This window comes from Numida meleagris, chromosome 1, assembly GCF_002078875.1.
Source record: "Numida meleagris isolate 19003 breed g44 Domestic line chromosome 1, NumMel1.0, whole genome shotgun sequence".
Classification (NCBI taxonomy): Eukaryota; Metazoa; Chordata; class Aves; order Galliformes; family Numididae; genus Numida; species Numida meleagris.
In genome coordinates, this window is record NC_034409.1 from 75,072,007 (window position 1) to 75,099,686 (window position 27,680).

The 27,680-nt window shown below is 40.8% G+C and overlaps 1 protein-coding gene across 6 annotated transcripts; it reads right to left on the reverse strand.

The window, feature by feature from the left end:
- KEL (Kell blood group, metallo-endopeptidase) lies at positions 224 to 27,680 on the reverse strand. 6 transcript variants are annotated; one of them, XM_021395182.1, is made up of 19 exons: positions 27,286 to 27,680; positions 27,033 to 27,186; positions 22,798 to 22,939; positions 21,134 to 21,331; positions 20,429 to 20,553; positions 16,194 to 16,340; positions 15,534 to 15,596; positions 14,347 to 14,535; positions 13,804 to 13,949; positions 12,456 to 12,579; positions 8,969 to 9,079; positions 7,806 to 7,904; positions 7,269 to 7,346; positions 6,723 to 6,826; positions 5,733 to 5,843; positions 4,691 to 4,758; positions 4,294 to 4,451; positions 3,271 to 3,366; positions 224 to 1,987 (listed from the first exon to the last, which is right to left on the reverse strand). In XM_021395182.1, exons 2-19 carry the CDS (start codon positions 27,048 to 27,050, stop codon positions 1,811 to 1,813), a joined length of 2,154 nt encoding a protein of 717 aa, XP_021250857.1. In that variant the 5' UTR covers positions 27,051 to 27,186; positions 27,286 to 27,680; the 3' UTR covers positions 224 to 1,810. The 6 variants fall into 6 exon arrangements, 4 of the variants coding, with proteins under 4 accessions (XP_021250857.1, XP_021250845.1, XP_021250874.1 ...); XR_002438143.1 differs by lacking the exon at positions 27,286 to 27,680 and adding an exon at positions 3,501 to 3,631 and having other exon boundaries at positions 1,945 to 1,987; positions 27,033 to 27,231; XM_021395170.1 differs by lacking the exon at positions 27,286 to 27,680 and having other exon boundaries at positions 27,033 to 27,231.

Below are 27,680 nucleotides of genomic sequence, written 5' to 3' on the forward strand. Positions count from 1 at the left end.
CTTTCCAACTGAACTGTTCCGTTCTATCCTATCCTATCCTATCCTACTCTACTCAGAATAAATAAGGATTGAACTAACCAGTGTCAGTAGTGACCCTATCTTTGAAACAGAAGACCCATAAATTCATCATACATGGTAGAAAGAAGGGGAAAAAAAATGCATATTCCAGAGAATTGTTCCCCACACACGCTTAACAAGATAGATACAAGAAATAAAAAACTTATCAAGTCACAGACTGTCTCTTTTTCTGTACATTATAAACAAAGAAGCCAAGTAGTCTAAGTCCAGTGAAATAACTGCTGTAATACAAACAATGTGTAGTATAATGTTACATACAGTTGGTTATTTTAACAACTGAAAGAAAGACTGAATGTTCTGAACATGCTGCTAGGACAAAGTTGATTAAACAAGTAGAGGAAGAGTATACAGTGCTTAAAAGATAAATATCTTTAAAAAAACTAATTTTCTTTTTTGTTTTGTTTGTTTTTATAATGGTTAAATAAATCCTATTATCATAATGTATTATTATCTATTAGTTGTGAAGTTCAGCTATGTACTCTGTTCGTGCAGAGAACAGGCCAAATAAAGAAACAGACCAGGCCATAAACAGTTTGTAATCAAAGGGCTTTTTTCTTTCTTCTTCTTTCCACTTGCCCTTATCTATTCCACAAACAATATCCAGGGATTCAATATAATAAGTAAAATAAACAGAACAGTTCTAAGAGTATGCAAACTGTGGGGGAGTTTTGAATGCTTCTTGATTTGGGGAAATTTTAGAAAATTGAATTGATGTAATTATTAGGTTGCTCTTGAGAATGTATTTCATGCACATCTCCTGCTACCCTAAAATATATTATTTCTTACTCTTCTTTTCCTCTAAAGTAAATTATTACCTAAATTCAGTTTCGAGTATTTATTATATTTTATGACAGATAAACTCCTCTGTTTGGATTGTAAATATTTACAAATGTAGGGATGAGAAAGCCTGGTTCAGGATCCAGAGAATTCTGAATATTCCAGTTAATGATCTTCAGATACCTCTACAAACCCTTGTGACTACCTCATGCTTCACCTTTAACCATATCCTAAACCCTAAAGAGAGACTAAGAAAGAGGAATCTTTCTGGTAAAGAAAGAAAGAAACAATTTTCAACTCCCAGTCCCACTTCCCTCAAAGAGGATGTTTCCATGTGGAATACATGAATAACCTTCATGATTAAATGACTCATCTTTAGACTTGAAACTGGAACCACTAATTTTTCCTTACAACTTATCTCCATTTATATACCGAAGAAGATAAAAGGGTTCTTCTCTCACTGGTAACTTACTTCTGTGGTTTGCATTGTAACCCAAAGGATTTTTCTAAGATACAATCTTGTATGAACAAGTCTTAGGGCTCTAGCATATTGCCCTGCCCATTCAACATGACTGTGAGGTTGCTGGAGTGGACAAGGAAGTGCACTGAACAGAGAGCCTAATGATGCAACAGTCCTTCTGTTAACAACTCCTCAGAAGCTACCTACTAGGGACTGGTTGTCTTGTTACCTTAGGACTTGCTGAACTACAGAGTTGTCCCATCTGAGACAGTGCTGGGAGCAGCAGGAAGAGGGCCTTTTCTCTTATGAGCTCAATTTGAGACGATTCCTACCATAAACTGCTGAGAAAAGGATAACAAGAAAAGGAAGGTAGAAGAGTAAATAAAAGCTCCACATCACTCCACTGGCCCTGAGTATGACCCATGAGTCATACTTTCACAGCTCAAGATTTCATCTCCCTGGGGTCATATCTCTCTTCCTCCTTTTTCATATTGATTACCAGATGTGGCACTTGTTGTCTGGATTCATTGGTGATCTACGGGGGCAACGGAAGTGTTTTACAAAGTCCTGGTTATTGCTGACAGGTCCATAGACACGAAGTGGCAAGGGACTATGTGGATCTGTATCCAAGGAAGACTCTAATTCCTCAGGATCCTGGTGTCCACACATTGCCTGAAGGGAAGCAAAACAGAAAAGTAAGTTTGTGCAAAAGTGCTCATGGAAATAAGTCATAAAGCTCTTCATGCCTCTGCATATTCCACATGACTGAGACTGCTGGAGTAGACAAGGAAACACTTTCATGGATGCCAACAATATTAACACCCTTTGCTTTAGAACTGCAGATTGTTCTCCCTTTCCCTATACTCTGTCCCAGTTTCCCTATCTGATCAGGCACTTGTGTTTTTCTTTATGCCATGTAGTCCACAATACAAGGAATTTAGACCACCTTGGACTTCAGGCTTATGCAACCTTGGACACCATCTACTGTAACAGTATAGATGTAGCCTTCAGTGTTCAGGTTTAGTTTATTAAAAAATAAATTAATGATCATTAAGAAAAGGGAGTACTTAACATCACATTACTATGGGAGAGTTTGGGAGGAAGGTTATGTGTCTTTACTGGTGTTACATTTGGAAATTCTTCATTCTTGTGAATTCAGTCCTTATTCATTGAGAAATGATCCAGTCACCTGTCAGATCACCTCTAAAATATAATTCTTGGTACTGAGACCCAAGTATTTGTGATTTCAGAACCAAATTACTGCTTTTCTACATACTGCCCTGACCTGATGCCAATATACACACAGAACTTTTCTCTTTACACAGCTACAGTGACTAATAAGCATGAAACTTTTCTGAGCGCAGAAATCCAAAAGTCCATGTTGAGAAACTCAGCTTCACAACTATGTACAATGGCACGAATCCTTAAACCATGTTCCCACAGAAATCTTCAGCTAGCTGTACATGTATTTCTAGTTCTTTAAGTAGCATTCTAAATTTTTTTCTCTATCAGTCACTCAAAATTTCCTTACACCATGACAAAGCTATGGAGCTAGGGACAGAGGAATATCTGCCTTTTCCACTAACGTTCCACTTTCCATTATTATGGTTGCTCACAGCAGCAAAAAAAACAAACGTACTCAGTGTCTGACAATTAAGTCAGCTTTCTCTGACACAACTAGTTTGCTACAAATTAACTTTGATAGATTCCAGAGATTTTATGAAGTTATATACATAGAAAGGCCTCTTGTTTGCTTTGAGATCCACAACAAATTAGGAACCCCATAAGTGAATTTTAGCTTTAAAAATAAGATTCTGAATCTTCCAACAACATCCATCATATCCAGCTCTTCAAAGAGTAGGGAGAAAGGACTGAATATTGAGAAAGAAAAGCTGTAGTTATGTAGAAGACAATGAAGACTGAGAGAGATACATGACTAGCCTAGAATTCATTACATGAGCAAAACTGAGGTAGAAAAGCTGGTCGTGTGAAAGTCCAATCTTTGGTAAATACTCCTCTTGTTTGTGCTTTTTCAGCCAATTCTTATAGGCCTGTGGAGAGAGAAAATTAATAATAATAAACTTCCCTTCAGACAGTGACCCAGAAACATGTCTTCTGTCAGTTATACATATCAATCTAATATGTATTTAATGCATTTAGCATGTTTGTATCTCTTTCTGCTCACCCTGAGGTGCCTTGCTGCTTGCCAAACCCCTAATAGCTGTAAGAAGGGAGAACAGCAACATTAACTCCTCTGCTTCCCATATTCAGACACTACTACACACAACTGGTCAGAAGAGGAGATTAATGACTATGCTGTGAAAAAAAAAAAAGAAAATTATTTTCAAAGAAAGAAACACTTATTTGAATGAAAATTTGTTAAATGTATATGCTGTTACTGTGGATGCCACCAAAAAATCCTTGTGTGACCCTCTCAAAATTCTTGTTGCAACATTGTAGTAAGTACCATCTGACATCTAGTGAACTCAGAGCACCCCACACTCAAAAATTAATTAAACCTCAGAACTCCTACAGGAAGGAGTTCTAGACAGAAGTACTGCTGAAAATATTACTACGACTATTATCATTACACTATACAGTATTCTAGTTCATGTCTCAGCTTAGGTATAACATAAGCATATAATAATCCAATATAGAATAATAACTTGCTTTTGTAAGCGTGATCTAACTGGGGAAGTAAAAAAAAAAAGGCCCACCCCAGAATAGGTGAACGGGAGAAGTGGTTTCATATGGTGGTAGTAAGGTTATAAGCACAGTTCTGTGGAGAGCCTGCGTCTGGAACAGCAGAGCAAACACAAAGCACGTGCTTTGCTGGCACAGACTTGCGAATAAACTGGGACTGGAGCAGCACAAGGGTCAGGGATATAGCAAAGTAGTCTTATGACACGTCAGTTGAGCCATCTGGTGGACTTCGAGATCACAGAATTGAAGTCAGAGAATTAAGTAGACTACAATACCTGGTAAGCAATGGCAAGCCCTCCAGTGTCTGCTGTGTTCTCCAACAGTGTGAAAGTACCATTGACCTTAAAGCCAAAACTTTCATACTGTTCGACCAAGCAATCTATAGATTTCTGTAGCACACTCCTGTTGCATGTAGGACAGCCACCAGGAAGCACTGTGGAGGGAAAAAGAAACCTAAGTGAAGGTATTTCTGATGCTCACTTGTATCCCTCACACCGAGTTTTCTTAGTAGTCCACTTGGTATTGTATGGGTTTCCTTAGCTTCATTTGCTTTAATAATATATGTATACATGAATATAGGGAATAGGATTTAAGATCCCCTGAGGTAAACTACCACTGGAGCCTAGAAGAGTAAACAAAGAGGATAAGCTTCACCCAACAGCTGGTACTCACCATAACGATAAAATGCATGAAGAAGTTCATGTGCCATGAAGACCCCAATGGCTCCAAAGTTCACAGCACTGAAAAACAAACATAAAAAAGAGTGGCTTTGAAAAGGAAGACACTTGAGAATTCTTTATAACCTATTCTACTTCGAGAGAGCTCAGAAGCACTTTCTGCTTATCGTCTTCCAGATGTGGTACTCAGTAAAAACACAAATACTAATGTAAATTACCAGTACTTGAAATTTTACCATGGGTTTGCATTAAAGCAGTCTTAGCCAATAAGTCAACTTAATAATAAAATTTTTGAATGAAATTCTATCCATATGAACTGTAATGTGATGCACTGTTGTTGAGATATGTTCTTAGTTACCCAGTACCGACTGAACTGCTACATAAACAGTAACTGCAACAGCAGTCATACAAAAGTAGGATGGTTGGAGAAGCAATCCAGCAACAGTCATCTTGTGAAAAGTGAGACATAAAACTGGCAAGTAAACTAAGATCAGGAAGGCTTGACTACAATTGTTCCACTCTAGCATACGGGGTCAGGGGAGTTATGGGGTTTGGTGGGGGGTTGTGGGGTTTAGGGGGGCTTGTTGGGTCAGGGCTATTTCTAATACAAGTCAGTATGCCATTGGCCTTCTTGGCCACCTGGGCACCCTGCTAGCTCATGTTCAGCTGGCTGCCAACTAACACTTCTAGATCTTTCTCCTCTGCACAGCTTGTCAAGCACTCTACCCCAAGTCTGTAGTGTTGCATGGAGTTGTTGCAACCAAAGTGCAGGAGCTAACACTTGGTCTTGTTGAATTTCATCTCATTGGCCTCAGACCATCAATCCAACCTGTCCTGGACCCTCAGTAGGGCCTTTCTACTCTCATAGAGCAGAACTGTCAAACCATATCCATCTGGCTTCAGAAAATAACTGTTTTTCCCCTTATCTGGGATGCTGTAAGAAAAAGAGGTTAAGGACAGATCCGTTGAGGTTCTTCCTAAAAACATGATGTAGTAGAAGGACTACATTCAGCTTCACTTTTGCAGACTCTCCATACCTGGGAAACTTCATGTGGAAAAAAGGGCTGCGGAACATTCCAGCAGGGAAGACCACCACGTGGTGCCTTAGTGAGTAGTATGAATGGACAGCCCAGGGGGCCACCTGCCAACTAGAAGCAGAAAAAGAGAAATGAGAGAATGTATTGACTCTTTACCTCATGGATTGCTCTTTTCCTCCATTGCAAAAATGGTTCACTCAATACAACTGTTCATACAGCAGAGGAAAAGGATGAAATTCACATTATCTAGAGTTAAAGGTATGTGATACAAACCTTCACTTACTTACTGTTAGTCAGAGCTATCAGCATAGCTTTCACACACATTAAGGGATTCCCCTTCACAACTTCCTCTGTCAAATATGTCAAGACTATTAACCTCCTGTGATGACCAGCACTGAAAATGTCAGATGCCAAGTACACTCAGTTCCACTGCCTGCCTTCAGAAGCATCCATGTCCTCCCTTTGAGATCTCTCCACCAGTTTTCACATCAAGCCAGCTCTTTGCTGTAAGTTAGCTAAGCCCGAGAACACTATTTCTCTTTATCAAAGGTTTATGACAATGGGCAGAAAAAATCCCTTTCTCAGGAGTCTGGGACTTCCTCCACAAGAGTGGTGTTTTTGATAGAATAAGACAGTCCAAAATACAATGCCTATTTTTCATATATGCAGTAGGAACATACTCTTGCAGGAAAAAACCAGCAGCATCTTGTCCTTAGGATTAGGAGGTGTCACCAGTAGGTCAGGAGAGGTGATTATGCCCCTCAGTTCAGTACTGATTAAACCACATCTGTTACTACTGTGTCCAGTTCTGCCCATGTCCCCTCCACCCTCAGTAAAAAAGAGATACAGAAATACAGTTAGACACAGTCCTGAGTGACATACTCCATTTGAACCTGCTTTGAGTGGGAGGACTGGTGTAGATGAGCACCACAAGTATATTCCACAAGTATGTTATTCTGATTTTTTTTTCATTTCAGTACTGACACTTACATATCTTGTGAATGATGCTGAAGGAGCTTTGAGAATGAATTCTCCCTCATCCTTTTCAAGCAAGCCACCACATTTAGGAAAAAAGTGTCTTCATTTATCTCCAGCTAAGGAAAGAGAAGGGAAATGTCACCATCACAGAGAATGACAGAGTAATAAATTGGATAGTACGAATGAGAGGAAAATTCCATGTGAAAAAAAAGTTGTTCATCTAAAGATAAGCTAATGGAACACACCTGTTGGCTTTTTGTGTGTTTGTTTGTTTGTTTTCTCTCTCCTGGCTTTGAAGACACTTCAATTTAAGATGTGATAGAAACATTATCTTTAGCCAAACAGAACATGCAAGCAGATCACAATCAACAGGAGACAACACAGGCAACAATGAACAATGTAGAAGCAATAGATACAGGTTCATTGGATTCATCCTCAGAAAGAGAACAATGTGATATATGCATTGATTCAGAAGTCATAGATTCTTTTGGTAGCAGACAAAATATCAGTCAGTACAGGTAAACTGCTGGTAAGAGGCAGATACATTATATAGCTCACATTCTGGTATTCCAGGTTCACTTTGGCAGTCTGGAGTATGTAAGCTGGATAGCCAATTTCCACTTGTAGTTTGGACACCTGAGATCATAATAAACCAACAAAAAAAAAAAGAAACATGACCAACAGGAGGCTTTACATTCTGGTAATTCTTTATAAACTATTTCTAAGCAACAAGAATATGATCTTATTAATCAGTCCTTTACAAAAACAATTACTCTGTTTCAATAAGACATCTCCTCTTGCTACTCTGTTTTCTTCACTCAGGGACATATGGCCTAGTACTGTGCTTTTTTTTTTTTTTTTCTTTGGTATGACACTGTTTTCTGAAATTCAGTTTGTAGTTATTGAATTCCACAGGTATGTACAACTAAAAGTACCATGTACCTCATTACAGTTAATTCATGGCATCTGTGGCCTTTCTATGCCTATGTATCAGTGTATGATCACACATGCCTGATGTCACTTACAAAACCACGTAGAGTTTTTGGTGTGTGGATAAGGTGGATGGCCTCAGTAAATTTTGCCTTGTGCACTCACCAAGACTTTAGCTTCTTGGCGAGTTTGTTCATCCATCCACTCCAACTGATCCAGTTGACCATAGAGGGCATCTTGGATCTCAGAGAACATCTGCTCAGCCTGCAATGGAGAATAGAAGGCACAGTCACAAGTGCAGAAAAACATTGTTCAGACCTAGCTACTGTCTTCCCATGTTCCAGTAATTCAACCATAGAACAGTAGTTCTCTTGATGAAAGAGGAAATAGCAGTTTCTACATCTATTCAGGTCTAGGTTTCTTAGGCATCCAGTGGTTCCTCACAGGCCTCACAATTCATTCCCACTTCCCTTTTCCTCTTGCCTATCACTGTAAATAAGAGTAGCATAATCCCTTTTTGTTCAATCCCTTCTGGAATGGGAATGGATCAAATGATTGTCCCAGTTCTTCAGTAAAATGAAAATTCAATATTCAAAAGAATATTCAAAAGAATTCAGAGTCTGAATCTCTCCTTCACAAAATCATTGCTTTGTTCATCCAGTTTTGTATTTCAATACACCGTCTTAGTTTTCCATTATCTTTTCTTGGAGTTGTTTACCCTTACCACTGCAAACACTTTAAAAAATATGGTGCCTATACTAACTCTCTCCTTTCCCCCAAAAAAAGGAAATCTGATCACCAAAGTAAAAAAAAAATAATAATTTTTTCAACAGCACAGGCAGGTGTTCCATTTACTTGTGGATCCATTCAGAATATTTTGACATTTATTTTTTTCTGTACAACTGCTCATAAACATTATGTAGTCCTTGCTCACCTACCATCTGTTTATTGGCTTTATGACTGAAAATCTTGTTTTAAAGTTTTAGGATGCATAATGTTGATACTGTCATTCCAGTTAAGCACTCTGAAACTGCATGTATTTGTACGGTTTTCATATGTATTTGCACTGTACACATGACTTTGCTAACAAATGAGATAAAGGTAATAACAGGTATTTTAACATTGTTTATTCTAGCAACAACAGTGCTCTTGCTCTGACCCCATTTGTCTAAGGAGAAGGGCAAGTATGTAACCACATGATATATCAGAAGTTATAAAACCTACACTTCCTGCCTTGATGTATTGCTTAGTTGTTAGGGAAAAAAAAAAAAAAGAAAGAAAGAGATGAAGCTGAGCTCTACTTGGGGATTAAGATGATGAATACCTACAAGTTTCTTGTTCTGCTGAGGGAAAATTTCTTTCACAATCATCTGCCCTAGGACTGGCTCAAAGAAAGAACTGGTATCAGTCAAACACTTCCTCCAGCGCTCAGCTGGGATCTGTAAGTACAGAAAAAGAAATAGAGACATATGAGAGTGAAGAGGAAGACACAAGAAGATGAAGATGGAAAAAAGATATATAAACATGCAGTCAGTAGTTTATACGTTGCTATTTAAAAATGACAGCTGTGGATAATAAGTAATGTAAGCCCTTTTAGGCTACTTCAGAAAACTTCAACACAGTAAAGCACTGTGTTACTTAGAATACTTAAATTCAGACAAGATGAATATTCATATTCTAGCTGTGACAAAAACATAGAAGGAAGTTGGTTAGCTATATACTGTTTCCTATTCCGTGGTACAGTGCAATTAGCTCTCTAAAGTTTTGTGTATCGTGTCTACTTTCACAACTTTTTGAAAAACATAGAATCATAGAATTGTATAAAAGTTGGAAAAGACCTATAAGATCATCTAGTCCAACCATCCACCTACCACCAACATGAAGCATTTATCGGCCTAGTGAGTATTGTTTTCCTTCTCAAATCATAGAATGATCACAGAATCACAGAATTGTTTGAGTTGAAACGGAACCTTAAAGGTCATCTAGTCTAACTCCCCTGAAATGAACAGAGACATCTATAGCTACATCAGGTTGCTCAGAGCCTGGTCCAGCCTGATCTTGAATGTCTCCAAGGACCAACTATCCACCAAACCTCTAGGTAAGCTGTTCCAGTGCCTCACCATCCTTACTGTAAAAAAAATTCTTCCTTATGTCCTGTCTAAATCTTTCCTGTTCTACTTTGAAACCATTTCATAGAATCATAGAATCACCAAGGTTGGAAAAACTGCCAAGATCATCTAGTCCAACCATCCACCTACCACTAGTATTTCCCCACTAAACCATGCCCCTTATTACCACATCTAAATGCTTCTTGAACACCTCCAGGAAGGCTACTCAAATACCTTCCTGGGCAGCCCATTTCAATAACTCACCACTCTTTCTGAGAATAAACTTTTCCTAATATCCCAACTGAACCTCTCCTGGCACAACTTCAGGCCATTCTCTCTAGTCCTATCACTGTTTCCCCTTGTCCTATCACAACAGAATTGCTAAAGAGTCTGTCTCCTTTCTTTTAGCCCCCCTTTACATACTGAAAGGTCGCTATCAGGTCACCTCAGAGCCTTCTCTTCTCCAGGCTGAATGGCTCCAGTTCTTTCAGCCTCTCCTCATACAGAAGGTGTTCCATTTCCTTGGATCGTTTCTGTGGCCCTTCTCTGAACCTGATCCAACCTGATCCTATACTGAGGATGTCACATCTGGACGCAGTACTCCAGGTGAGGCCTCACCAGCACAGAGTAGAGGGGCAGGAACACCTCCCTTGACCTGCTGACCACATTTCTTTTGATGTAGCCCACAATACAGTCGGCTTTCTGGGCTGTGAGGGCACACTGCTGGCTCATGTCCAGCTTGTCATCCACCAGTACTCCCAAGTCTTTTTCAGCAGGGCTGCACTCAATCCTTTCATCCCCCAGCTTGTATTGGTAGTGGGGGTTGCCACAACCCATGTGTAAGAGCTTGCACTTGAATTTGTTGAGCCTCATGAGGTTCTCCTGGTTCCACTGCTCGAGCCTGTCCAGATCTCTCTGGATAGTATCCCGTCCCTTGGATGTGTCAGCCACACCACATAGTTTGATGTCATCCACAAACTTGCTGAGAGTGCACTGTCAATGTCATTGATGAAGATATCAGAGTGTTTGTCCCAGTACTGACCCCTGAGAGACACCACTTGTCACTGATCTCTGTCTGATCATTGAACCATTGACCACCACCACTCTGTGGGTATGGTCTTCCCTGTTCCTTATCGATCAAAGAGTCCACTCATCAAATCCATAACTCTCCAATTTGGAGAGAAGGATGTTATGGGGAACTGTGTCAAAGGCCTTACTTAAGTCCAGATAGAGTACATCAGTGGTTTTTTCCTTGTCCACTGATGTAGTTACACCATCAAAACAAGCTACTAGGTTGGTCACGCCAGACCTGCCCTTGGTGAAGCTATGCTGGCTGTCCCATATCACCTCCCTCTCTTCCACATGCCTTAGCATAGCTTCCAGGAGGATCTGCTCCATGACATTCCCTGGAACAGGGGTGAGACTGACACATCAATAGTTCCCTGGGTCATCCTTTCTACTCTTCTTAAAAATGGGTGTGATGTTGCCTTTTTTCCAGTCACCAGGGACTTCACCTGACCACAATGACTTTTTAAATATCATCAAGAGTGGCTTGGCAACTACACTAGCCAATTCCCTCAGGACTCTGGGATGCATCTCACTGGGACCCATAGACTTACAGATTTTCTAGTTCCTCAGGTTGTCACAAACCTGATCTTTGCTTACAGTGGGAGGGACCTTGCCCCACCTGTCCACACCTTCTGAACCATTTGCTCACAGACTGTGTGAAGAGCAGCCACTAGTGAAGACTGTGGCAAAAGAGTTGTTGAGTACCTCAGCCTTCTCCTTGTTCGTTGTTACTAGCTTGCCTGTATTGCTCTCGTCTTGGACTTTCCTTTTCAGGTTGATGTACCTAGAAAGCCTTTCTTATTCTTCTTTGCACTCCTTGCCAAGTCCAGTTCCAGCTGGGTCTTGGCCTTCCTGACCCCATCTCTACACAGCCTAGCAGCATCTCTATACTCCTCCCAGGTTACCTGTACCTGCTTCCACTGCCTGTGCATTTCCTTCTTGCTCTTCAGTTTGACCAGCAGGTCTTCGTTCAACCATGCTGGTCTCTTGCGTTCCTTTCCTGACTTCCTGCACCTGGGGATGGAGAGCTCTTGTGCCTTGAGGAAAGCTTCCCTAACAATCTGCCAGTTCTGCTCCTCTCCCTTGTCCTTGATAACAGTTTCCCAGGAGTAAAAATGTTTACTAACTCCCTGAAGAGCTGGAAGTTGGCTTTCCTAAAATTAAGTTTTCTGATTTTACTCTTTGCCTGTCTGATATCCCTTAAGAGTGTAATGTCCAGCATTGCAAGGTCACTACTCCCCAGGCAACTGGCAATCCTGATGTCACCAATCAGTTCACTAGTGTTAGTGAGCAACAGGTCCAGCACTGCATTCCCCCAACAGAGCTATTACTTGGCTCAGAAAGTTATCCTCAATACATTCCAGGAGCCTCCTGGATTGCCTACAGCTCGCCATGCTACTTTTCCAGAAGATGTTAGTGTGGTTGAAGTCGCCCAACAGGAAGAGAGTCTGCAAACCCGACACCTCCTGTAGCTGGAGGAAGATGGCTTCATTAAAAGGCTCCTCTTGATCTTGTAGGCTGTAGTGCACACCAAATCTAAGATCTATGCAGGTGAGACATCAAGAGAACATCCAGAATGTGTGTTTTAGTTTATTCAGTGGCTGTAGAAACTGAAGAAGATGGCTAAATGTTAACTCACCACTTTAGATTCCATTTTCCCATGAAGAATCTTAGATAGCTCCTGGCGTGCATCTTGGAATCGACTATCAAGGGCAGGGGAAAGATTCCCAATCAGACAAACAATCATATAGATGTGCGGGACCCTGTAGGAAAATGACATTTTAAAAGACCACTGCAGAGAACCACTTTAACTCACATTAAAATGATGTCACCTCCTGGCTAGATGAAGTGAAATATTTAAGCAGTTATTCCATTAAAAACATTAAGAAATGAGCAGAAGCCCATCAGTTCTGAAGAGCAAGCAGTATTCAGTTTTATGAATTGAACAGAATATTCAAATATGAATAGAGACAGGCAAAAGACCATGCAAAAGCACAATGGAAGTGCCAGAAAACCATGAATAAGAGAACAAAGTCGATATGGTGAATTTTTTTTCAGCAATAATCAGATTGTCATGTTATGAGGTCATCATAAACAAAGAGGCATGGCAAGTGCCAGAGGAATAATTTGAGGCAGAGGAAACCTGCTAGCCTGAACAATGGCAGCAAAATATCTTGAATGGTCTACTGCTGGGGCTATCAAAAGGAGGATGATTTCCTCATTGACTTTGCTGTGAAAGCCACTGACACGAGTCGACCAAAGAAACACTCTCAAGAACACCTTGAAGACTCAAGGGGTAACTGACTTCAAGGGTAGAGGACTAATTACAGGAGGAAGGGGAAAGAGAATTTTAGCACTAGGTAAAACTTACTATGGAATATCTCAAGGAGACTGAAGAATTTTAGAGACTTATTATGGGATGTTTATGAGAATGACCAGAGGCAGTGAAAGGGAGAGATGGTGGACTCGGAGGAACATGCATGGTAAAACTGGAGGGAAAATTGATAAGAGGGAACGGCTGAGGGTAAACTTGTGGCTTGCCAGCATGTTTGTCTCACTGAGCCCTGTGTGTGGTCACCAGAGTCTGTCTCGTCTTATTAAATGCTATTCTTAAATATTCTCTGGGTGAGCATGCTCTCTACTTTGGGGTGGGAGTGTGGGAGGGACTGAACTGGATACTGGAGAGACAAGGGGCCTGAGAGTTGGCCATTGAAAAGACCAACTGAAGAGATCTGTTTGTACATACGTGTTTGTTGCTAGAAGATACATGAGTACCTGCAACCAGAGTAGGGCTGCAAGTCTCAGTGGATCATATATGAAGGTACAAGTAACTGTGGAGACCAGGCAATTTGAGGCCAGCTCCTGGACTGACAGAATGTCTAAGATCAGCTTTTGCAGTGGTCTGTATTGTGTGTGTACATATGTATATTTATATGTATTTCACTAGGATAGTCCTGTCCTTACTAACCATAAATATTAATTCTCACCTTTCTTTGTGCCATTCTTCAATGAGCTGTGACATGGCTCTTAAGTAATCCATATCGTGCACTGCAATTGGCTGAGAGAGGTTCATTGGCATAGGATGGAAGACAGCCTGGAGACATGACAACCAGTCAATAGCAGGTGCTTTTTCCTGGAAGTAAAACAAAGCTTACATGGTGAACCATCAGTCTAAATCAACTGACAAGAAATAACAGGGAAACTGGGATTGTCCCTTTGATACTTGTAAGAGAGAACTCCAATGATTTCAGTTGTTTTATGTTGGGGTTACTGATTATAGTAGAAAAGGAGAATAGACATATTTAATTCAATCACTATAAATTAGTGCAATTTGTGGCCTGAAAAGTCCAAGTGCTATCAAAACATAGACAGCAAATTAATAGGTTATTTGAACTTCAACAGACTCCAAGGGTAAGTCGCAAGGAAATGGTATCTAAATAGTGTATTTTTTATCTGTTTTGATCTGGATCTTCAGAATGTGAATGTCATATATAATTGTGTTTCTCAAGTTCTAAGGCACAGATAGATACCTGTAACTCCCTAATAGTAGTGCGAAAGAATAGCATTCCCCTCTGCTGTCTTTCCTGCAGTGGGGTAACAACACGCTGGAGATTGGAGATGAAGGACAAGGTAAGAGAAAAGGAATGAGGAGGACCATCCTGTAGACCTCCAAGTAGGTCCCCCAATTTCTCCAAATATGAGAGATACACACGGAGAACCTGCAATACATGTGAGCATAAGACCACAGGGAGAGATATGACTGAAAGTTAGTCACTCCATCCATTCATCCATCCATCCTGACCTCATAAGCTTCAGTCTTTTAAAACCACGATAGTCCTGTCCAAAAAATTGTTCTCTTCACCACATCATCCTCACATAATTCTTAATGTGGAATACACTCTGCCAAATACGGCTCCCTTTTCAGTGAAAAACAATGTGAACCCAAAAGAAAATAATCTTAATTTTGTCCCAGCTAACTATTTCTTTGGATACCAGAATCACTTTAGAGCTATCTCTGGACTCAAAGGAGAGAGCTGTAGTAGACAGTGACATAATAAGTTAGAATTTTGGGTGGAGCGGAAATGGCAGTATTTCTTCTTTGTTCATGAGCTATGACAGGAATTCTTGTATATGGGCTTATTTTCCGAGAACTCTTCTGAAAGATTCAGACAGAGAAACCGAAATCAGCTCAGTTTTTATGCAGAAAAATGAGCTCAGTTCAGATAAATGATAACTGTGATGAAATTAACTTTGTTGCAATGACTCCCAAGGTCAAAGACCTTGTTTCCCCAGCTTTGGTTAAAATAGTTTAGAATAACTTTAAAATGCTAGCAATCACTCCCCAAATACACAGATTTTAATGGGTTATAAAGTTTTACTCTGAACAATTTTTTACTTTGAACGAATTTTTTTTTGAAACATTCCACAAGGTGAAACATAGAGGGAACCCCAGTTTCATATTACCTAGTAAATATATATAACCTTTTCTTCCTACATTAAAATTTTTAAGTCTGACATCTAAAAATGGGTTACATTTTAGAAACTATTCTTTTTTTTAGAAAATTAAACAATTAATTAAGAAATTCCATCTGGAGACATTTTCAGAGGTCACTGACCATACCCCATGGAAATAGGTCACTCTGAACCAGGAAGCAATTCAAGGAGATCCCTACACCAAATAGCTATTTTTACCTTTCTTCAGCCTCTGATATGTTACCTCAAGATAATTTTTCTTTTTGAATTTGCTTTCAGCTGGCATCTCAAACTCAGGATGGTCAATCTGCAAAAAGGAGTAAAGGACAAATATCTCAATATTTCCAGAAACACTGGAAATTTAAGAATATGTTAAATAAGTGTTATTTGTCTCTGTGTCACAGAATATGAAATGTTAATAAGTTGCTTTTTCTGTTGGAAAATGTTTACTAAGTAATTGTTGTGTATCTATCAAAATCTGCAGCTCATTTACAATCTCATTACAAATCTGTGGTGAGTGGAATTCAAATAAAAATACTCTTAAATATTTCTCCATGAGCTGCAAAATCAATAGTACACCACAAGTATTAAACACTTAACATGTACACTACTTTGCTTTAATAGCCACACCCATGAACACGAGAACTAGATCCTTCCACAGAAGTGGAAATATACACTGGTCAAACAGAAGAGATGAAAACAATTAATTCTTCCTCATCTGTTCATTTTCCAGAACTACAGTTTTCTTTTGTGTAATAGAATTAAGAAACTTAAAGAAAACGTTGGGAAAACTTTCTTCAGAGAAGACCACAGGCTTAACTTGAGCAGGGCTGGATCTCATGAACTGTGTAACTGACTATTCATTACCAGCACTTTCTGATAATTCTTTCTTTATTCCACTCACCTGAATTACATTGGTCTTGGGATCGAAAGGACTAGGTCCCACATGCACTCTGAAAAAGGGAAAAGTGTTGTATCTGCCCATGAGAATCTGAAGAGTTTCATTAAAATCTTTTGCTTTCCCTATGCCTGTGATGTTCCATCCACCAACCTAGAGAGGAGAGAAACAGCACGACCGCAGGTGAGGAAAGCAGTTGTTTGATTCATATTTACAAACTTTTTTCATCCTTATGAGCTCAGTCACTATGACAGCTGAGAAACAATAAAGCAAATAGCAACAGAAGAAGCTTAGGAAGATGATTTCTACATACCTTCCTTACCTGTAACTTTCACTTAAGCAAAGCACCAAGCTGCAAGATGACACTGGGGGGGGAGAGAGGTCCACGAAAGCTGGTTGATATTCAAGGGTCACCTCTCCCAAGCTCAGAACAGCCCAATGAATAGGAAATCAGAAAAAAATGCCAAGTGACCTATGTGGATGAACAAGGAGCTTCTGTACAAACTGAAGACAAAAAGGAAGGAATACAGAGCATGCAAGCAAAGACAGATTACCTGGGAGGAATACAGAGGCATTGTCTAAGTACGAAGGAATAAAGCCGAAATGCAATTGAATTTATCCAGGGATATCAAAGACAACATGAAGGGCTTCTGTAAATATATCAGTGACAAAGTAAAGATTAGGAAAGATGTGAGTCCATTGCTAAATGAGATGAGGGACCTGGTTACACGGGAAATGAAGAAGGCTGAGATAAAGCCTTCTTTGACAGAGATTTTACTCGCAAGACTGACTTTCAGGAAATCTAGGTCCCAGAGACAACGAGGAAAGGCTGGAGCAAGGAAGATGTACCCTTGGCGGAAGATAGTCAGATTGGGGAACACTTAGGCAAACCAGACATATGGAAGTCCATGGGTCCTGATGGGATGCACCCATGAGTGCTGTGGGAACTGGCAGATATTATTGCGAGACGATTCTCAATAATCTTTGATTGATCATGCAGACTGAGAGAAGTGCCAGAGTACTGGACAAACGCATATGTCACTCCTGTCTTCAGGCAGGGTAAGGAAGAAGACTTAAGGAACAGCAGGTTGGTCAGCCTCACCTCAGTCCCTGGGAAGGCGATGGAGCTGATAATCCTGGAAAGCATTTCAAGGCACATGAAGAAGAAAACTATCAGGAATAGTTAGCATGCCTTCACCGAGGGGAAGTCACACTTGACCAACAAGATAAGGTTCCATAATGAAATGACTGGCCTAGTAACTGAGGGGAGAGTCATGAATATCATCTTCCTGGACTTCAGTAAGGCTTTTGACACTGTATCCTACATGAACTTCAGAGTCAAGCTGTGAATGAATGAGCTGGATGTGCAGACAAGTGAAGTGGATTGAAAACTGGCTGAACAGCTGGGCCCAGTGTTACAAAGTCTAGTTGGAGGCCAGTAACTAGCAATGTACCCCAGGCATTCCTTCTGGGTGCAGCCCTGTTCAGCGTCTTCATTAATGATATGGATTATGGAAGAGAGTGTACCCTCAGCAAGTTTGCAGATGATGCCAAACTGGGAGCAGTGGCTGATTCACGAGAGGGTCATCCAGAGGTACCTAGACAATCTGGAGAAATGGGTCACAGGAACCTCATGAAGCTCAACAAGGGGAAGTGCAAAATTCTGCATGTGGGGTAGAACAGCTGTAAGCACCAGTACATTGTAAGGTGCCACCCAGTTGAAAATCTGCCTGGCAGAAAATGACCTGGGAGTCCTGGTGGTCACCAAGTTGAACATGAGCTAGTAATGCGCCTTTGCTGCAAGGAAGGTTAATGGCATCCTAGACAGGATTAGGAAAAGTACTGCCAGCAGGTCAAGGGAATTGATTGTTTCCCTCTTCTCAGCACTGGTGAAGCCGCACGTGAAGTACTGTGTGCTGTTCTGGGCTCTAAAATACAAGAGAGACATGAGCTACTGGAGAGAGTCCAAAGAAGGGCCACAAAAATGGTTAAGGGACACTAGCTTCTTACGAGAAACGGCTGAGAGAGATGGGACTGTCTAGTGTGGAAAAGAGAAGGCTCAGAACGGATCTTATCAATGTATATTGATGTACCTGAAGTAACAAAAACGATGGAGTCAGGCTCTTCATTTGTGCCCAGTGACAGGACAAGAGGCAACGAGCACACACTAAAACAAAGGAGATTCTGTCTGAACATCAGGAAGCATGTTTTTTTTTTACTGTGTGGGTTACTGACCACTGGCATATGTTGCCCAGAGAGGCTGTGGGGTCTGTCTCCTTGGAGATATTCAAAAGTCATCTGGACATGGTCCTGGGTGGTGGCTCTAGGTGGCCCTGCTTGAACAGGGGGGTTTGATAAGATGATGTATTCTCCTGGAGAAACTGCCAGCCCGTGGCTTGGACAGGTACACTGTTTGCTGGGTAAGGAGCTGGCTGGAGCGCCGGGCCCAGACAGTGGTGGTGAATGGAGTTAAATCCAGCTAGGAACCAGTCACAAGTGGTGTTCCCCAGGGGTCGGTGCTGGGGCCTGTCCTCTTCAATATCTTTATTGATGACCTGGATGGGGGCATTGAGAGCACCCTCAGTAAGTATGCAGATGACACCAAGCTGGCAGGAAGTGTCGATCTGCCTGGGGGTAGAGAAACCCTACAGAGAGATTTGGACAGGCTGGATCTCTGGGCTGAAGCCAGTGGGATGAGGTTCAACAAGATCAAGTGCTGGGTCCTGCACTTTGGCCGCAACAACCCCGGGCAATGCTACAGGCTTGGGGCAGAGTGGCTGGATGGTTGTGTGGAGGAAACGGATTTGGGGGTATTGGTTGATGCTCGGCTGAGCATGAGCCAGCAGTGTGCCCAGGTGGCCAAGAAGGCCAATGGCATCCTGGCTTGTATCAGGAACAGTGTTGCCAGTAGGAGTAGGGAAGTCATTGTCCCTCTGTACTCAGCCCTGGTGAGACCACACTTCGAGTACTGTATCCAGTTTTGGGCCCCTCACTGCAAGAAAGACATTGAGGCCCTGGAGCGTGTTCAGAGGAGGGCAACAAAGCTGGTGAGGGGTCTGGAGCACAGGCCTTATGAGGAGCGGCTGAGGGAGCTGGGATTGTTCAGTCTGGAGAAGAGGAGGCTCAGGGGGTACCTTGTCACTCTCTATAACTACCTGAAGGGAGGTTGTAGTGAGCTGGGGGTCAGCCTCTTCTCTCTCATAACTAGTGACAGGACGAGGGGGAATGGCCTCAAGTTGTGCGAGGAGAGATTTAGGCTGGACATTAGAAAACACTACTTTTCTGAAAGAGTGGTCAGGCGCTGGAATGGGCTGCCCAGGGAGGTGGTTGAGTCACCGTCCCTGGAGGTGTTCAAGAAACATTTAGATATAGCGTTGAGAGACATGTTTTAGTGGGGTTATTGGTGGTAGGTGGATGGTTGGACTAGATGATCTTGTAGGTCTTTTCCAACCTAGCTAATTCTATGATTCTATGATTCTATGATTCTATGATTTCCAGAGGTCCCTTCTAGCCTCAACCATTCTGTGATTCTGTGACACAGCAAAAATGCATGATAATTATCAACAGAACAGTGTACAGGAAAAAGTACTGTGAAGGAGAGAGGAAAGATGACATATTTTTCAAAAGTTATTCATATTAACAAAAAACAAAAGGGATGCAGGGTCCCTCCTCCCTGCCAAGCAGATATACAGGTTGACCTGCAGTCATTTTCCTTCAGATGGGAGGTTCTGCATCTTCCTTGGAGTCGGGGCATAAATGTCATTTGCTAACAGGAAGATGGACAACCTTCCCTGGCACTGGGAGGAATCTCACAGAATGACAAGAGAAGCATTTTCCTCTGCAAGCATGTTGTCCTGAAACCTGAAGTAGTAGATAGATGGTCATCAGATCTCAGACACAAGCATATCACCCATTTTGCAAGATGCTCCCTGATTTGTAAGTCGAATCCTATTGAACTGAGCTTCTGAGATTAAAAATGATCCCACTTGGCAGCCTTGATTGCTGCACAGTCCTAATATGTTAGGTCATGAGGGCAGTTTTACATACTTGATGATCAGAAAGCCAAATCTTTAAACAACATTCAGAGAACAATTTATCTCTTAGAAGTTGGACTGTCAACCATGAGTTTATTTCAGATGATAGCAAAATTTTGTTGTATAGGGTCATACAGCCTCAACTTCACTCTTCCCTATTCCTTACAAGAACTATCTTCTGGAGAGAGAAGTAGCACAAACATTCACCTGATTTAGGAGGTGCTTCAATAGTTGATTTCCTTGGGATTCTATCCTTTGGGTATCCATGCAGGAACGATAGAACTGGATTGTTTTTTCCTTAGCTGAGCCTCTTATCTCAAAGTGTGGGGCCTCTGAGGAAAAAAAAATAGACAAAAAACTATAGAAGAGGTAATAAAGACAGGCAGCACTAGTACAGAGAAGATTTTCAAGAAAACATCACCTTTCACTTTGATTCAGAGCAATTTAGTAAACACATCCACACTTCTCCAAGTAACCCAAAGCACGAGACCTAGTGTTTGCCATGACTTTTCCTGAGACCAAATATGTGAGTTTCTTTGCATGGAAACTGATGACAACAGAAAGATGGAGCATATCTAGGTTTTGGTCTCATATAGAATCAGGACATAGCCAGAGTGCACATTCAGACATGCACAGCAAAAAGGGTCTACATTTAGAAGGCAGTAAGAAAATGGTTTCCTGAATTTTAAAGTGTGACTTCTGTCTGTTACACTTGGAGAGAAGAACTAAAATGTATGAAATGTAAGTATTTTAATACAACTTCTCAGGTGTATACCTGTACTTGCTATTATAGAAGAATAAAAAAAAATGGACTCGGTTCCTGATAGGAATGGTTGTGCACTCAGTTATTGGTATTCTCAGCTCTTGACTGAGGAAGATGCTGAAGGTACCACACCAACCACCTTTTCCTACCTAAAAGCCTTTTCAATATCAGCTGGTTTTCTTCCAACAACATATCAAAGATGTTTTGTGATACTTCTGTGCTTGAGTGTTTGCCTTCCCAGCTGCCACAAGCATATTTGTAGAAATCCTCACAGGGGTCTACAGTGTCATTCCTAGAATTCAGGAGTCTGGCCAACAGTGCAAGACTCGGTTCAACATCACATGATCCTGGGTAGGAAGTAAACGAGAGAACTGAACAGTGACAATGAAGAATGAGGATCACACATTCAACAACTCAAAAAAAAAAAAAAGAGAAATCTTATAATAAAATTTATTTTTTATACAGACTCCATTGCATACAGACTGTTGAATTCCTTGTAAGTTTTTGCTGATGATGCAATAATACATACTCTGACTTCACACCAATGCTGCCTTTGCACTTTGCAAGGCAGATTCTTTAAATAAAAGACAGGTAGTTTGTCCAGAGGTAGTGCCCTCTAGTGGTCCTATCTTGGCAGTCACAGGTTGGATTATTCCTCCTTTTCTCTGTGTTTACTCTGAAACAACATGCACTGATTTGACCAAACGATAAATAAGAAACTACTGGTGATGTTAACACACAAAGCAAAAGGAAGACATAGCACAAGGAAGGTAAGGAGAAAAGATTAATACACAGGATGTTCAAGCATGGGAAAGAAGCATTTCTTGGTAATGACATCTGTTAAAACAGGACAAAAACTTGCTAGTGTATCTTGCTTTGATTTAAAACCTCTTTTATTCAAAATACCGTGAACCCCTCGGTATATGTTCTCATTTTGGTCAGAGAGTCTTATATCAGCATAAGAACAGCTCTATTATTAAATTAGCCACTTACAAATCAAACCAAGGTTTTCATGCTATAGTTTCAACAGTTTATGTGGAAGGAGGTATGCAGAATAGAAATAGACATGATCTAAACTAACAATTTTTCCTTAGTTTCTATAGTGAATGGGTACCAACATACATGACAGAAGTTGAAGAAAAATGCTAGATGAAGAGTCAATAATGCTTATTTTGGAGTAGGATGCATGTGTATCCACCAATACAAACACATCTTCAATATTCAGCAATCCATGCACATAAGCATTTTTGTGGACTATTCTGCAGATAGCTTTTTAGTGAATTTGAAAGATAACTGACTATTTCTGGTCTCTACTCACAGCTTCCCCATTGAGTAGGAGAATATGAGTTTTCTTTATATAAATGTAATGATTGGTACTAGAAAACTAGAACTAGGCTTATTAAATCAGGGATGGAAAAGTGGAAGAGAAGTTCTAAATCTCAGATTCAGACCCAGTTTCCTCAAGCTGACTATAGATAGAGCAGGGTCATAGAAGCTGGAAGCCAGAATGATGAAATTCAAGAAGAATTTCTTGACAATATAATGCTGCTCTCTCACAAAGCTGGGCCTTGGCTTATGAAATGGCAGGCAGAGGAGGACAAATGTGGGGATATCTCCCTATTATGACACAAGGAGGAGGCAGAACAGTGTACCTTTTTTAGAGCTAGTACTTTTTTATGTTTCTCCGTCCTTCTGAAAGTCTTACTCTCACACAGATACTGAGCATAATAATCAACGGAGGCAGATAGGAGACAAAGAGATCTTACAAATAGGGTGGATAAGGAATCAGGGAAAAGAATATTCCACATTATACCTAGAGCACAAGTCATCACGATGTAGGTGATGAGTAACGCAAAACCAAGGAGAGTACTGAGAAGAAGTGCACACAGAAGTAGGCTTTTTTCCTGAAGACATTGTTTGTTCTTTGTGCCTGTTCCCAGCTCCTGGTCACAGATCTGAAGAGAAAAAAATGAGACATACAGAAAAAATATGAAGGACAACTCATTAAATTTAGCTGGTCATACACTGTGCCTTCTCCCTAAGCTACTAGATACTCACTTTTGACTAGTGACAGAATGCTAACAGTAGTCCCAGCCATTTAATGAGTCCGCTCCCATAGGCTTTGTTTCATGCCCTTTGTTTCCCATTCTTTTCCAAATACAACTGGTTCCACAGTGTTATGAAATATGCATCTAAGAACCAGATTGCCATGAGGAGGCATGTCCTTCCACAGCTCCTTTGGTTTATGGAATCATCGTGAATACGTCTCCTGAAGATATCAAAGCCTATTTGAGCCTATAAAGCTGATAACAGGATGACCAGGACTAGTAGTTCTTTATTCTGTTAGTGTGATAATTTGAGCACTAATTTCAGGTATCTTCTCAAGAAATAGCTCCTGCATCCTAATCATAGAATCAGAGAATTGTTTGTGTTGGAAGGAACGCTGAAAGGTCATCTGGTCTAAACCCCTGCAGTGAGCAGGGACATTTACAACTAGATCAGGTTGCTCAGAGCTCCATTCAGCCTGACGTTGAATGTTCCCACAGACAAGACATCTACCACATCTTTGGGCAACTTGCTCCTGTGCTTCACTACCTTTAACATAAAAAAACTTTCTTAATTATATGCAATATAAATGTCCTGTCTTTTAGTATGAAACCATTTCCCCTTGTCCTGTCACAACAGAACTGCTGAAGAGTCTGTCCCCTTCTTTCTTTTAGCCGTGCTTTAGATTCTGAAAGGACCCTATCAGATCTCCCTGGAGTCCTCTCTTTTCCAGGCTCAACAGCCCCAGATCTTTCATCCTGTCCTCACAGTGGATGTTCTATCCCTAGGATCATGTTTGTGGCCACCTCTGGATGCACTTCAACAGATCCATGTCTCTCCTGTAATGAAGTGGAATTCAAATGAGAGAGGTCTGTCCCACTCTGAAAACTGCAGTAAGTTGTGAATCACAGAGAAGATCTTCTACATAGACAGGTGGAATTTCACTTAAATTTTGTTGTACTTGTAATATATTCAGAGAAAAATGTTTGGCATGTTATGAGTACAGCTTCTATTTCAAACATATGCCATAGGATTAACTGAAATATTCGCTTAAGATGTCTCTCTTTTTCTCCATTGACTGCAAGGGAAACAACATGACTATGTTAGGATACACTTCTAACTTCTTCTTGGGAAAAGTTACATAAGATAGTATTCACCATGTGTGTTCAATGCTTCTATCTACAAGGGGTGCTCCAAAAGTAATGTCTCTTATTTTATTATGTTGGCCCACAATGCCAAGAGTGGGTGTTGGTGGTACAGCAGTAGAGGTTGAACCTTCCCACCAATATTCCATTACATTTTGTTGCCACGGGACAGATGGCAGAAGAGGGGCAGTGTGACAAAATGGTGTCTGATATGGAAGAGTTTAGGAAGGAAAGGTGTGGAACTGAATTCCTCCATGCAGAAAAAAAATGGCACCCATTGACATTCTTTGACACTTGCTGAACACTTATCGAGACCAAATTGAATGTTAGCACAGTGAGTCAGTGGGTGGTGCATTTCAGCAGTGGTGACAGCAATGTGAAAGACAAACCATGCTCTGGATGGCCATGCAGATTTTTATGAGTGTGGCATGCAGGCTCTTGTTAATCACTGGCAAAAAATGCATAGTTAATGGTGGTAACTATGTTGAAAAAACGTGGTTTGTAACTGAGAATACACTCTATCAAATAGTGTTTTTGTGCTTTTTGTATCTATCGTAGTTTCCATGAACATAAATAAGAAGCATTATTTTTGGAGTGACATACGAATTTTGATGTGCATGAACATGGAACAGAACAAAGGGTTACAGCACATCTTAAGACAACAGATATGGGAATGGATGCTGGTAGCATAAGAAAAGGAAAAGAACTAAAAAATTATAAGTAGAATGATTGAAAAAAATACACAGCAAGAAAAAGAAGGCAGAAGGAAAAAAAAGCAGAGGATGATGGAAAACCCTTGATGAAGGACAGAGAAGAAATAGTGTAGGAAATAAGGAGTAAATCTAGTAGTCTAAAAACTGAGGGAAATGTTAGTTTGAGATTCTTACGTGCCAGTGTCGGCTTGGCTTGCACTGCCCCCACCCCAGCCCTCACGAAGCTCCCTGTACTCGAGCCTGGTTCTCTAATAAAGTAAAGCTGTCTGAGAAACCTTGACATGCCTTAGAGCTGTTTGAGAAAATGCTAGAAGAAATCTTGCCCACAGAATGCCATTGAGTGCCCAGAATGGGAGCAGCCTTTTATAGCTTTCATGCATTGTCTCCGTCTGAACTATGCTGCAGCGGCATTAAAGCCACATCTATAGCTGTTCATGCACCCTGATTTGGACCCCAACCTACAGACTTGATTCAGCAGATTCACCTTGAACCTGTCTCCTCACAATGGACTTGCCTGGTGTCAACGGTTTACGGGCGCTAGGCCCGATTCTGTGACGAAGGGGACGGGGGACCCACGGGCCCACGTCCCGGGAAAAGGGGGAAGGGGAAAAGGGGAGGGAGATGGCCCTGAGAGCAAAGAACAGCGGCAACAATCTGAGGAGAAACAAAACTAATTTACTAAATAAAATATCGGAATGCAAAACAATATACTATAATACAATATAATTACAATTTAAGCTGATAAATCCAATACAGAGAGAGAGAATGTCCCAAAATCAAGGTAGGCCTTACTCTACTACCGACGATAAGACGGCCGGAGAGCGAGGTGCTGCCAAGACGAGAGACGGCGGAAAAAGGGACGAGGTCTCGTGATCTGCAAGTTTTTATACTGTGAGCTTTTATCTTTTTCCTCCGGCTGGAAAATGGTAACAAAGGAGCAAAGTGCCGTGGGGAATGTAGTAGTCCTTCTCTTCTGAGAACCAGGTACATTCACTACATGATGTTATGATGTGGAGTACCAATAACCGAAAATCATAAAACCATGACACCTGGCAGTGTAGACTCTTGGTTCACCTTGGCTACTGTCACCAGACCTGCCTTACTCTCCACATTCCTGTACTGTGAGTTTGCACCCCTTGCTGGCAAGGCCATTATTTCTTGCCCGCCTCATTATGATTCTCAGCTTCCAGATTCCTTCCTTGTTTGCCTTTGCTGCTCCCTTACATGCAGCAGTTAAAGATTATGTTAAACTATGTTTGTCACCATGTTTAATATTTATTTCATTTACTACAAAAACAGGAGACATCAATATTTACGAAAATAACAAAAGCCTACAAGTAGACATACACCTCACAGCACAGACTCCCTTCCCACAAGGAAAGGCTAAGAAAATGATCAGCCTGTTCATCATCTTTGTAATATATTATCATCTCCAATAATGTAATAGTGGAGTATGTTTGGACACTCTGTTGGTGATTCCTGTACAAAAATATTAACAGAAAATACAGAAAGAAATAGAAAAAAAAAAGTCTATTGACCAATATATTTTAAATGTCCACTTATTTAATCATTAACAGAACCCTGTCAAAAGCAAATGTCATCTTACTTGACTCCTGTAAACTGCTCAAAGTTTAAATGCTTAACTGCTTTTGTCCCTTGGTAATCCTATTCTGCTGACTTCTTAGGGTAGTAAAACACTTGAGCTTTTACTTTCCAAGTACAGACTAAGGCAGAGAAGTGAGCAGAAGAAAACCTACTTGGCTGAGAAGGAAAAAGCATTAGTATACTTGAACACATAAGCTCTCATCTCTTACCATTTAGGAAAGAGTGAATTATTTGTATTCACTATGCTCCTGAATTACCTGTTGCAATAGACTTTTTGATTTTCACATTGAAAATTTTGGCCACCTATTATAAAATAATTACCATTTTGCAGTTCTTTATTCTCTGAATACAGCCTTAGAACGGCCACTACAATGACTAACAGGAAGAGCAAGAAACTCTAAATCCCCATGCATTGTGAGGCATGGGCAAGACCTTTCTGGATATAAAATTACAAAAACCCTATTACCCTAATCCTCTAGGCCAGTAATATTAAGAAGTACAGCTGTGACCAAAAAGAAAGAGAGACAAACCTTCCTTACCTCTGGAACAGTCTTCATTCCTGTCACTGAGCAGGCTTTGCCTCTGTGGTTGCCACAGTTGTAAACTATGTTTACTTCTTTACTATCAGCTTTCTGTGCTCAAGGCACACTACTGAGTTTAGAGACAATCTCCTCTTCCCAGCTTGGCTGATTGCTGTGGGGAGGAGAACAGTGAGGAAAAGCTCTGAGAAAAACGCCCTCAAAGAAAATGGGAGGGAGGGAAACTGATACATTTCTGCAATTCTCCACCCACCTTCTCCACGGTAACATTAGCTTTGTTGTTCCATTCTGCATTTGCTTGTGACCTATGGGTCTTTCTGGTTGTTGGTTTCTTTTGTTTGTTTGTTGGGATTACACTGAAATCTATTTGTACAAAAGTATATGTTTCTCTGTCTCCCATCAGCTATTTGCTTCTTCTTTTCTCTCCAATGGCCTTGCTAACCTGCCCACCCATCAAGCCTGTTTTTGTCTGATATTTTCCCTGCTACTAGTCTGTTTCAACCTGACGACCCACAGTCTGGAGGCCTCTGTCTATAGCAAGATACTGTGGATACTATTGTTCCTCCTCTTCCAAAAGAAAGGCTGACATGCTGACTTTGATTTTGCTCTCTCTGATCTGCATCCAACAGTCCATTCAAGTGATGAACA